The sequence below is a fragment of the Sebastes umbrosus genome, chromosome 11, assembly GCF_015220745.1.
Source record: "Sebastes umbrosus isolate fSebUmb1 chromosome 11, fSebUmb1.pri, whole genome shotgun sequence".
NCBI classification, from domain to species: Eukaryota; Metazoa; Chordata; class Actinopteri; order Perciformes; family Sebastidae; genus Sebastes; species Sebastes umbrosus.
Window position 1 is genome coordinate 26,014,582 of NC_051279.1, and position 13,888 is coordinate 26,028,469.

The window sequence follows — 13,888 nt, forward strand, 5'->3', positions numbered from 1 at the left end:
TGTTGTTGCCTGTTGGGCTGCAGTTTGCCATGTTGTGATTTGAGCATATTTTCTATGCTAAATGCAGTACCTTTGAGGGTTTCTGGACAATATTTGTCATTGTTTTGTGTTGTTAATTGATTTCAAATAATAAATATATACATACATTTGCATAAAGCAACATATTTGCCAACTCCCATGTTGATAAGAGTATTAAATACTTGACAAATCTCCCTTGAACAGATGAAAAAAGTTACGATTAATTTGATTTGATTAATCGCAATTAACTATGAACAATCATGCGATTAATTGCGATTAAATATTTTAATTAGTTCTTCTTCTTTTCTTTTTAAAACAGCGCCCCCGCCACTGCATCCATAACAGTTAAGGCGGAGAGTGGTACTGCAGCACGGTAGACAATGAGAGGCTTCCAAAACATAAACCCACAAAATTATAATAAATTCAGACGAAGTTCTGTGAGAAGTTGATGAGAGAAGAAAGAGCTGTTGTTATGTCGAAGTGGTGTGAAGAGAGAGAAGAGTCACTCTCACCGGGCTGCTTTTCCGCTCCGTCTATTTCACGTTACAGTAAAATAACACTTTAACACGTGTTCTTTGGTGGATTATTATGGGTTTGCCGAATTACAGGAGATGCTTGGACAGGTTCAGAAAAGATGGAGGATCTAATGTTATCGGTACATTTGATCGGTGATTAGAGCCGCGCTGTTATTTCCTTGTTTTTTTTTAAGGGAGCTCTGCTGATAGAGACACCAGCTCAGAGCGGGACTGTATCATTTTTAAAGTACCGGTACTAATAAAACAGGGTATCGTACTGTTTTTAACAGCATGGTATTGCGATACTTTTCTAGTATCGGTATACCGTGACAACACCACATGACAACAGACACAAACCGTAGTATTGGTTCTCATGACATCCCTGATGCTTTATTACATTTTACTCCATTAATCTAAATGTTTGTTTCTGTCGCTCGTGCTGCGTTTCAGGACTGTTTTCATGCTCATTATTTTTAGTTCACATACAGTTTGAATGAGAAGAGGAAACTAGAAAGCACTGCCTGAAGTCACGGCCTACACACATAAACAAGAGGACAAACAACAGTGTGTGTGTGTGTGTTTCCTGTACATTTAATGAATGCCAAGGACTCAGTAGAGTCGCTGCCATCTGCAGTGATGGACGACCTGCCAGAGAGAGAGAGTGTGTGTAGATGATGTAGATGTCTGCGTGTGTGTGTGTGTGTGTGTGTGTGTTTGGTGTGTGTGTGAGGGTCACATGTGTACAATTTATTATATACAGGAGGTAAAGTGTGTGTGTGGAGGATGCTGTGTAGAAGTGTGTGTGTATTTTCTTTATAGACCTGCTGCTGCTCAGTGTCTGCAACAACTGGGGGGTCCCATCCCTGTGTGAGCCACTCAACCAAAGTCTATACAAAAATACTGTCTATGCTGCAGTATTGATAAACATTTTCTAGAAATTGACAAACCATTTGCAGATAAATCAGCAGATAGGAACATGCATGTTTTAGTTAATACGCTTAATTAAAAAGCTGATTATTGTCTTCAAAATTGTCCTCCAATTTGATTGAAATCGCAATATTATGGAGGATAGAACCTGCCAAAATCCAAAATAAATGAATAAATAAATAAATAACTCAATAAATAAATATGTCATTAAATGTAGAAAAAATAATATTAAAAACAAATGTAGCCATTAGTTAAGTGATAAAATGTGACATGAATTGATATTTTTGTTTTTATTTGCTTCTTTGTTCATTTATTTTTATTAATTAACTTATTTATTTATTCATTTATTTTTGTATTTATTTTTATTTATTTATTTATTTTTGCATTTATTTTTAATTTATTTTTAAATGCATGTATGTATTTATGTATTTTCCATTTATTTATTTATTCTTGCACGATTTTCCCTTTGCACCTCACCACTTATTTATTTTCCCCAAACTACACATTTCTTTTTACATTTCTGTGCTACTGTTGACATAGAAAAACATTATGAATATTAATAAAAGAGGAATGTTTTGAGGATGAGGCTTAATTAAAGTGAGAATAAGAAGATCTGATGGAGTCATGATGGTGAACTGATGGAGATCAGTCTCAGACTGCCAACAGTTTAAACTACAAAGAGAGATTCTACCGAGCCGACTGACCAATCAGAGACCAGCGTGCTGGAGTGTGACTTCCTCTGCTGCTCAGGCCTCATTCCCACACATCAAAATCAACCACTGCAGACAAAAGACAGGTCGCCTCAATCAGGCGGCCAGTTTACAGCACGCTCAGCGCCGTGTCCACCGAATCACAACCACGCGGTCCACAGCCACAAACCAGAGCCGACCTGAGCGCCGCAGTCTGCTGTAACACAAACACAGCTTCCTGTCGGCGGCTCTGGAACCGTCTCGGCCCGTGTGTTCAGACCTGGGAGAGCTCCAGGTGAGCAAACACAACTAATTTCTACAAATAAACAGCGGAGATGCAGCTTGGATGGACTGATTGGCCAGATCTGACCAGAACACCAAGCCACTGCAGCCGTCCAGATGTGGGGGGGTTTAGGCTCTTGGCTAAACATTTACTTTGGGGTGGGAGGGGTCGACCACGGCAGCATCTGGACGTCGTTTCATCCTGTCAAACAACTGCAGTGACACTGATTCACTTCAGTTTCATACTGACCTGCTTCAATACTGATTTTAAATATTTCTAAGAGTTTGTTTAAGTCGGCCTGAAACTCCAGACGGGGTTAACCTTTGCCAATCCGTCAACGTATCCTCATTCAATGGTTCATATGATATTTTACAAAACGTTATTCCTCATTTTTCGTGCGTTTTCCTACAAATGTCCAGCAACACGTGTCAATTTCTGCTCGTTACATGCGTACAGTGTTTTCAAAATAAACTTCCGTCTTCACAGGAAACAACTTCCTCAGGTTTAGGCAACAAAATCACTTCATTAGGTTTAGGAAAAGATGGTGGTTTGGGTTAAAATAACTACAACAGTTGCGTATAACAAAAAATATATCTGAACAACATTACCAACCCTACCTTTACATCCTTCAACCAGATACATCCTTAGGGCTCTTTAGGAATATTAAAGAAATTCTTAGTTGACTAACACTCATACAATTTTGTCGACTAATCGATTAGTTGATTTAATTGACGGTCAAGTTTTCCCCCAAAGAATTACACTAAAGCACCACTTTAAATCTTGTGTTTACTAGAGATGTGCTAAGAAGTTTCTTGGAAATAAGTCATTCAGCATGAAAAAAGCATCATCATACATATCTTACCAGATGTGTAAAATGTGAGAGTCCACACATAACGACATGTTGTGTTAAATTTAACAGTTTTGTTCCTATAGTGTGTGGAGAGCAACGATTTGGCCCAAACAGCAACCACACACTAACAGATTCATTCAACAACAACAAGAGTCCCCACTAAAAGAAATCTCGCAAAATCTCTCGTGATCAAATGTGACTTTAGTGTAAACAAACATGGCGGACGACGGGTAGGAAGAATTAGCGATGTTAGTTTTTACTTTGCACTGAAAATTGAAAAGGATGGATGGATGAAGTCATGGAGACACGTTAAATAAACACTAATCAACAAGTTGGTCCTCCATTTCTGAGCTCCATCTTACTACTACTTTATGCTTCACGTTTAGCATTAGCTCATGCGTTAGCCACGGCCGCCATGACGGCAGTGGTTGTCCTTCCTTCTTCATTCAGCTTGGTTCTCTATTGGCTATCGTTCTTTCCCACTAGCTGCGTCATCGTCTGTCCTCGGGGTTCCCCACACACAACAAGATATCCCATCAGAAATATTGAACATGTTTAATATTTAATATTTGAAATCGGTGTGACCAGGATGGACTTCAGAGCCAATCGGGGGATGTAAAAAACACTCTTAACATCTGGAAAGATAATCTTTAGAACCATCAAACAATCAGGGCTTTGCTGACGAGCGTCAAGAGGAATCAAACCCGAAATGAGATTGATTCTAGGGTAGTGTGAACCCCCCATAAGAGGGAGCAGCCCTACTATTTTGTTATTTATGTATGACGACATGTTGAGTTATTAATCCAAATGAGAAACTGCAGCCAAGCAGCTTCAATCAAGGTCACATATAGGCTTTTTGGGGAGGCATCAGTCTAGCGTGTGTGTGTGTGTTTTCACTGTATTCTGAGAGTAAAATCTGTGTGTGAAGTGAGTTGAGGTGTGTTTACTCTGCTCACCTCACACACCAAACGCTGTCAATTCTGTTTGTCTTTTAACGACCTGCTGGCAACACACACACACACAAACACCCTTTCTCTATGTGTGTCTACCTCACACACACACACACACACACACACACACACACACACTTGGCGATGATGTGAGGTGCTGTAAGGAATGAATGAAAGAGTGGAAAGTAGCCGGTGACGGTTGAGGTCGATTCAAACTCTGCTGGAAACGAGCCAACGCACACACACACACACACACACACACACACACACCTCAATGAAACCACTTTGTCCTTAAAGGAAATTCTGCAATAAACTAAAATCACTGCTGCTGCTGTTGGAAAAACTATAGAACAAGACTGGGTCCAAGCCGTGTATACGTCTGGACCGTGTCTGGTCAGTCTGTGAATTTGTGGCTAAATCGTTCCACTAATAGTCAGTGGTCTTGTCTATAATGTCCAGCGTTATATGTCCACCAGGTCTGGCGAGGACACTAGGGGACGCGCTGCTCCAATCAACTGGCTGTTGAAACGGTGACGTACCCTATCGTTGAATGCACCTGATGGGTGCCTGGTTTTCAAACAGGAAACAACATGGCAGCCTGCTCGTAAATGTTTTGTTATTCCGTCTAAACAATCCACCAAATTCTACTCCTGAATACATTTTAAATGAGAAAATAGGCGATGCCACTGCTGAATCTGGTTTAATTTAAGAACTAGATCTCCTAGTTTCACAGCTTGGTCCAAATTTCGTGAGCCGGACGCGTCAATCATTTGCATAAAAGACTATTCCCGCCTTTTCTTTTTGAAAGAGCAACAGCCAATGAGGAAACTCCAACACTCAGCCAACCAATCCTGTAACTTCATCATTCAGTGACAGACTTTTGCGTTTGTAGGGCTGGCCCTCTGCCCTCCAGCCAAAAATCATAGACATTTACCACTGTTTCTAGGTCGTGTCTAGAAGGTAACAGCGCAAAAATCTGATCTGAAATCTGCAAAAACTCTTGCGAAACTCGCTGACTGACGACCTATCCTTACCTTAACCATCTTGTGAGAGTTTCCCCAGCTGTAGGGTTTCCTTCTAGACGCTCCCCTGTTTCTACACTACAAACAAATGATTCTATACATTACTGCTGACCTTTGACCCAACTACTCGTAAACTCCTGGTAAAAGCTGTGCACAAATGTTGAGGATATAACCAGAATAAAATCAGTTAAGTTCCTTCTGTGTCTTTCCATCCCATTAAACCAACTCTGATGTGATAAATCCACCTCTGATATAAAACCAGCACATTCACCCAGAAACTGGCTGAGATATTCAGGAACATTGAAGATGATACAGTTGACTTGATGCGTCATGGAGACCTTTAAAATCGCAGTTTTTGGGAGCAGAAAAGTTTTGTTTTTGAAAACATGTGTACTGTTTACGAATGAAACGTTTGTTTTTCCGTTTCAGTGGAAACTAACCATCCACAGCAGTTAACTAACCCCAAAATCAAACCAAATCCACCACAAACATGAGTCTACTTCATCCAGATCAAACTTAATTAGCAGAACACACAAACTGAGCAGTGAAGCATCACAACAAACAGAGTTAATCGTTGTTGATTTCCCAGCTGCATCAATAAATCCAAAACCTTGATGATGCAGCAGCAGCGTCAGACTCTCTCCAACCATCACCAAACCAAAGGATCGTTTGCACTTTTACGCACGAGAAGAAAAGAGCGCTTCTTACCTCGTCTGCTGTGGATCTTCACCAGCACCTCGGCTGGCTCCCGCAGGCTGCGCGCCAGGTACAGACGACCCGAGTCCCGCTCGATCTGGACCGGTGAGTCGGCCACGGACATCACCTCGAACCACCGCTGCTCGAACTTCTGGTCCGGCACCGTGAACACCAGGTCCCCGACTGTACCGTGGTCCGGGACGGTCACGGTGTAGGTGAGCTCCTCGGTCAGAGCCCGGGGCCTCCGGTGCGCTCTGCTGGACCGGAGGACGGTGACGCGCAGGAACACCGGGTCTCCTATCAGCGACACGTCTCCACCGTCACTCACGTAGAGGCGCAGAGTCACCTGGCGGACCCCCAGGAGGGACCCGACCAGCCTCACCTGCCCGGTCTGTGGAACCACGTGGAGCAGGTGCGACTCCGGTGACGCGTAAAAGGTGATGCGTCCGTTCCTCTCCGCGTCGCCGTCCTTCGCGTCGAACCGGGCCAGCTCGGTACCGAGCGGCGTCAGCTCGTCCACTTCAACAACCGTCTGGTTCCCGCTGGTGAACCGGGGGATGTTGTCGTTCCTGTCCGACACTTCGACCTGGACGGCGGCTGGTCTCCTCAGACACCGCGGCGGCAGCTCCACCGTCAGCTCGTACATCGCGATGAACTCCCGGTCCAGAGGCTTGGCGGAGACTAAACCCAGATGCCCCCGGTGGTCCCGGTGCCCGTGGTGGTGAATGAGCCTGAAATCCGACGCGTAATCCCCCATCAGGCTGGCATTCAGGTCCGCGCCAGGACAGACCGGTAGAGTCACTGCTTCAACCGGAGTCCCGGCCGGGGAGTTCTCCGCTATCTGTCCGAAGTAGCGCGCTGGATGCCCGGGCTGCGCGGAGAGACACACCGGGGAGGCATGAAGCAGCAGCAGCAGCACCGGGAGATGGAGCAGGTGGAGGAGGAGGTGGTGCAGGAGAACCGGTCCGGCTGCAGCTTTGCTCATGTTTCCATCAAACCCGTCTCAGCTGGAGAAGACAGCAAAGTGTCCGCCAGAGCGGATCTGTCTCTTATAGTGATCCAATATAAAAGGATTTTACGCGTAAAAATAGATAAATGTTTGCGGCAAGAGCAAAGTTCTCCGATGCAGGAAAGCACCTTGATTTAAATCTCTAATTAACTCCTAAATCCAAAGTCCTTCCTGTGCGCAAAGAGAACATATCAGTAATGAAGCTGATATTCCTCTCCAGTTAATTAATAATTCAATCAAAAAGACTTTTACGCACAAGTGAAATAATGAGTTTTTTTTCTCCTCCGTTTGGGTAAAAATGAAGCAGAAGTGATATTAAAATATCATATTTCTCAGTTCAGTTCAGTTCAGAATATTTCCCCGTGCAGAAGTGTCTCCAGTGTGTTGGGAGCGTCTCCACCGGAGGACGGATCAGACTGACGGGCTCAGAGACACCCAGCAGACTCCATGTGGCTCCGCCGGCACCGCCCAGCCCGGAGGAGAGAGGCCAATCACGGAGCAGGGACGGGTCTGAGTGACAGGCCGGCAGGTCCCGCCCACTGGCATGCTGAGTCAGCTGATGGAGAGAGAGCGAAGGAAAGGTGACACACAGAAAGCGTTTGTGGGTCATTTTAAAACATTTCTCATCATCCTCCTGACCCATGTGAGACCCTTTTCACACCTGATGACCCGGGATCATTTATTAGAGTCTTATCTTAACACAGGTTGGAGACGCAGGTCACCATAAATATATGAGAGAACACCTGAGCCCCAGAAGACTAGGGTGGCGCTAATGAAGGAAAAGTTGGTTTTGTATGACTATTAACACAGACGCCATGACATCAAATTAACTGTGTAGCCATGCTAGTGCCTCTAAGGGAGGTAATGTCAGTCTCATTGAGTCAATATCTCAACAACCATTGGATGGATGGTCTTGAAATTTGGTTCATATTAGGGCTGTCAAGTGATTAAAATAGTTAATTGCACATTTTTTTATCTGTTCAAAATGTACCTTTGACTGTTTGTAACTTCTTACATGTATAAATCATTGCGGTTCGGTGTCCCATGCACGCTCGCGCGTTGCTACGCTGTTCAGACTCAGACTGCAACACAAACTACACGGAAACACCAAAACCGCAAAGTTATATCTAGTGAAGCCCGTCTGTTAAACAGTGTTCGCCGCCGTCAGAGGACGCGGGGGAGACCGTAGTTTTGGTCTCCAGGGCCGGAGTCCCTAGAGAAAGTTTGGAGTGTTATTTAGCCTCCTTTGCAACAAGCTAGTATTACATGGTTGGTACCAATGGATTCATTAGGCTTTCTAGTTTCATATGATGCCAGTATCTTCACTTCACCGCTACAACCTAAAAATCGCAGGTTGCATTAGTGCGTGAAACTCGTTATTAAATTCGTTATTATTACGTTAACTTTGACAGCCCTAGAAAAATCATACAAACCGTTGTATGAGGATACGTTGCCTAATGACATTGGTGATGCCCTCACTTTTCATGGAGGTTCACATTTGTGGTTATTAAAATATCTCAACAACACAATTAGTTCACACATTCATGGTCCCCAGAGGATGCATCGTAGTTACTTTAGATTCCTAGACTTTTTCTCTAGTACCATCATCGGGTCTAAATGTTAATGTGTCTGATACTTTGGTTTATGACCAAATACCTGCAGAATTAATGACATCCCCATCCGCCTCAGCTGCACTTTATGCATAGTGCTAATTAGTTAATTAATGCTATCATGCTAACATGCTAAGCTAAGATGAGGAACGTGTCAAACATTATACCTGCTAAACATTAGCATGTTAGCATTTAGCTCAAAGCTCCACCGTGCAACCAAATAGAGGAACATCTGAACTTTGTACAGCCTAGTTTTGCAAGGCTGACATTTAAATCTGGAGGACAAAGAAGAAGAGATTATTCTCAGTTGAAGAAAAAGTGAAAGCTAAAAGTGAAGCTGGAAAATGTTCACAATGTAAATTACATCTTCAGCTGACATGCACATCTCCAAAAACTCAACCACATGAGGTGTTCAGGTCTCCCTTTCCTTCTAGAACACTATAGATGCTGTATATTTCCACATGTAGTATAGATATTTCTGTTGAGCAATATTTACAGACAACCCTCAATAATTGGAAATGAAACAAAGATTAATCACACAGTGGAAACAATGAGACACATCAATACACTCTGTGGCTCCTGAGAACACTCTATTGTTTCCACTGGACCAGTCCATTAACCTTTGACCTCCATTGTTTACATTGTGACAAACAGTGGACATCAATACATCACTGAGAGGAGACGCCACACTGACACTGCTGTTTTTCATTATTATAAAAATCCACCATATTTCAACCAATGTTCCTTAAAGAGTCCGTTCATGTGTGATGATGTCAGTCCCCATAGTAGCCATTTCATTGTAGCTAGACCGTTTTTTGAAACTTAACCTCACTGTATAAAATGACCTGTGGTGACCTCTAGGATAATCACAGCCTCATGAAACTTTACAGCCACAAATGACAGACCCAGAGCATTCAGAGGATGGATGGCTTTCCTAGCTATATTGACAATAAGGGGGTTTCTGAGCAGTTTACACAAAAAGAAGTGCTCGCCATCCAATCGCCGAAAAATGCAATTCTTGCAGAAATCTACAAATGTCAAAAGTTTTTGATTACAAATCACAGCATGGCTTTTTCTAAGGTGTTCCTCAAGGTCTTGGAGTCTTAATGTGGTATTTTAGAGGGATTATTGATCATTTTTTATCAATTCTTGAGTGGTAAAAAATGGTTGAATTTAGCACCAAATCTGTGTAACAAATGGTATCGACCCAAAAATTGCTGCAACAACTTATGAGACATAATAGAGCATGGGGATGACCATCATATACTTCTATCATCATGTTCTAAACCCTTATACACTTTTACAATTTATTTTAATTAACTGTTTCATGTTTATTTCTGATTAATGACTAGAACAACTTGACACTCAGTGCTGAGCTGCACCTCATATTAATCTTCAGGTTCCCAGCTTTCAGATGATGTACACCACTTCTATGTGACATCTACTGTTGACCTGCTATCTCCCCCTAAAAACTCCCTGTACCTCCCTAAAAAAAGACAAAAACAGGTCTATTGTGGGTCTCAGAGGGTTAAAGTACTTTCTTGCGAAGAAATGTCATCTTTCAAAGCTGCAAATAAACTAAAGTCTCACATACCGGCATTTGGACGGAGACATAAATCTCCCTAATATCCACTTTTATTTATTTATTGTAATTCGGGTGAACTGATCCATCCAGACAGATCCACATGGAAACTTGCTGCTGTATAATCAACATCTCTGCTGTCCATCCATATGATCAGTTTGTTCCAAAATAATACAACACATGATTAATAACACACAAACCACAACTCTTTTCTTTCATGTCAGTCTAGTTTTCTTATTTCTTTCTCATTTCCTTTTTATGCTCTACCTCAGAGCCTGCCCCTGTTACTGCCTTGCTTTAAAAGCCTCAGTCTGCAGGTCATTTACTGTTTCCTGTTTGCAGGAATGATGGCGGCCTGCAGCAGCATCATTTATCAGCGAGGATCTTTTCAATAAAAGAGCAATTTGCAGAGATCAATATGTTTTGTTTTTTCTTGGTGCTTGGAGGATTTAAAGTGAAGAAAGATCTTCATTCTTCACAGAGAATACACCTCCTCCATTAGAGATCAAATCAGGCCTGAGTGTGTGTTTCATTCAGGAAATCCCTCTGAAGTCCTCGAAAATATAATTTCTGAGTCTATGTGTAGAAATTGTCTGCACGTGTTTTGTTCTCGAGTGCTTTATGAAAGCTAAATGAACCCCCGTCTAAGGCCTTTGATCACAGAGTGGAGGAGGAGAGGAAGTGGGTGAAGTGACGTGATGGGAAAATTACACAAAATGAATGAAATCACTTTAAACTCTAAGCAGAAACTCCACTCTGCTGCGTCTGTATGAGTTCAATGTGGAATAATGAAGTTATTCTGGAGAGAACAAGATTATCTGTATCAACTAACATATTTTAGACACACTTTATCCTTTTGTATTTCAAGTTGAAGAACTTTGTTACCACATTTTAGATGTTGCTAAATAAGTAAAGGTTATTTTTTTTTTTTTACATTTCAGCATTTAAAGGGACTGTTTGTAACTTTTTAAGCGTATAAATGTACCGGGTCGGGACACATGCGCGCTTGCATATGCGCGCTCGCATATGCGCGCTCTCATATGCGCGCTCTCATATGCGCGCTCTCATATGCGCGCTCGCATACTCGCATATGCGCGCTCGCGTGTGGCTGAAGTCCCCGCTCCTCTGCCCGCCTGCCTTCACTATCACAACGCGCGCATGCTCGCTGTCTCTCTCCACCTCTAGACGTGAACGCTCACTCCACACTACAGGAGAGTTAGTTTAGCTCTTAAAATATCTAGTGAATGTACAGTGGACGTTTGTGCAGAAATAACTGCTGCAGCTCCTCCAGACCAACAGAGGTTTCCCGTGTCTTGTGAAGTGACGGGGCTCCGCAGCGAGTAATGTTATCGCCTCCGAACAAAACTCCCGTGTCTCCCTGCGGGCGCATTCGGGAGGCGATAATGTTTCTCTTCCTGCTCAGCCCCGGCACCGACCCGCTTTTCCTGCTTCGAAAAGCCAACATTAGGATCAGCATTGATTCATGGAGAGACCTTGGTCTGGTCAGCTAACATTACTGCCAAGCAGCTGAAATATAGAGTGATATTGTGGTTTTAGCTGACGTGTGTCGCCTCACTGTGTTGAGCGATGCTCGTTCATGTCTATTTAGGGCGAGCAAGCGCGAGCCCGACGCTGACTTTCGTTGACTTAACGGCCACAGGTGTCGCTGTTAACAAGCAATTCTGAAAGGGACAAATAGTCCCTTTAACATTCATGGATTCATTGTTTTTTCATTCTTTTTCTACTAATTAAAACCAATGGAAGCTCAAAATGACAAAGTTTTCACACGTAACTAAACTGGACATATCAAGACGGTCTGATGTAGCACTCAGTCTGAGGGTCTTTTCACACCTGGAAGTCCCATCGTCATTTACGTCCTGTCGTCATCATCTACGCTGTCACCTACGTCCTTTCATCATCACCTACGTCCTGTCGTCATCATCTAGGTTGTAACCTACGTCCTGTCTTCGTCACCTACATCCCATCATCACCTACGTTCCGTCATCACCTACGTTCCATCGTCATCTACATCCCGTCGTCATCATCTACGTTGTCACCTACGTCCCGTCATAATCACCTACATCTTGTTGTCATCACCTACGTCCTGTTATCGTCACCTTTTTTTTGTGAGTTTTCTCCATCTGACTCTTTATAAAGTCGTTGTACATCAGTTAAACATCTGGTTTCCTCCTCTCCTTGTGTGCTACCGTGGCTCTTTTTGTTCTGTTGTTCCTCCGTCTTCTGGTTCTGACGACATCCAGCCAGAATTGGCCTGAAAGTCCGAACCATCCAAAAAAAAAAGTATTCACCCTAGAAACAAACTAATCCATGGTTCAGTTTGATCCGGACCAAGACCACCTTTTTTCGTCAGAGTAGCAAAGCAAAACTACCTTTTGTCCATCTTAAACAAGACATTTAGTGTGCTTTTAGACCTAATAACTTATTTTCTCAACATATGGAAACTTAGATTAATAATAATTAATATTGTGAGAATTCCATTTATTTCCAATTCAAATCAACTTGTTTTGAACTTCCTGAACCTTTTATTTCCACCAGTTGTTGGATCTTTTAGAGTTTAAATGGCCTTAAGAGGACACATATACAGATTATGGAGGTTTACTTACCGGGTGGGAAACCAGTCGAGAAGATCTGACCCATATTCAGTGCTGGAGTCCATACGGTCATTTTAATCTGCTGACCGTGTGTGTCCTCTTTAAACTGACAGGGAGCATCTCCATCTCATGAGGAGGTTGGTGTCTCTCAGACAACTTGGGTAGAACTTTGTCCCCGAGGTCACAGGAATTTATATTTTTGCTTTTTGAAAGTTAGCCTCGGTGCTCTGCAGCTGGTGTCGCTGCGAGCTGCCTCTTCAGGCTGATCATCTCTGCAGCTCTGCACACAGGCGGCATGTTGGCTGCTGCCTCCAATCAATCGGTCACGCTGCTCAGAGTCCTCCATCAGGAAACATTCAGAGGAGGGAGTCAGTCAGAGCTGGAAAAAACGCCGTCACGACCTCCCTGTGTGGACCAGAAACACATGAGAATGTATTAACGTTAACAACAGAGCAGTCTCCATCAGGGAGTCTCTGCAGCAACATGTTGACTTTATGAATGACTGTCTGAGCAGGTAAATCCGTCACACCTGTGTTAACAGTAGTCGTGGCTGATTGGATTGGAGCTGGAATAAATGAAATATATCCTAACCAGCTTTAGAGAGAGACACGGTGAGCTGAGGAGACTTGATGTGTGGTGTTAACCTGGACAGGTGAGACACATCAAGCTGATCAGCAATCAGGAGAAGAGCTTCTCCAACATACATGTACAGTATGTTCATGATGTATTCATTTAAAACACATTACAGTAGCAAATTTAATTATTTTTAGGCAAAGTGTATGAATATGTGTTCTGCACAAATGTAATTCTGACCTTTACCTTAAAACCAAATCCTCATCCTGAAACCAGCCCGGTTGCACGACAAGAAGTGTGAATGACACGATAATGCGCAGGGCAAAAGCGTGTAATAAGAACGCCATTCTTGCTTTTGGCGTGTCATGTGTGCGCCGATAACACAAACAAACTAACCGATTGATGCAGCGGTAGACCAGCAACTCCTGTGTTCTGAGAGGTAAAATTACTGGTTTTGTCAAAGGAGTCTGGTGGCTTCGAAGAGAGCATAGATAACGGCTTCAGTTCCCCGTCAGAAAGGGCTGTCTGACGGCGAGGTAAAGCGGTGAAAAT

The 13,888-nt window shown here is 43.1% G+C and overlaps 1 protein-coding gene across 1 annotated transcript in view; it reads right to left on the minus strand.

The window, feature by feature from the left end:
- Positions 1–13,888, minus strand: part of si:dkey-22o22.2 (neural-cadherin) — a 181,737-nt gene that overhangs the window by 137,110 nt on the left and 30,739 nt on the right. The window contains 2 exon segments of the mRNA XM_037783518.1: positions 5,963–7,515; positions 12,776–13,168. Coding sequence (XP_037639446.1) covers positions 5,963–6,935 — 973 coding nt within the window. The 5' untranslated portion in view covers positions 6,936–7,515; positions 12,776–13,168.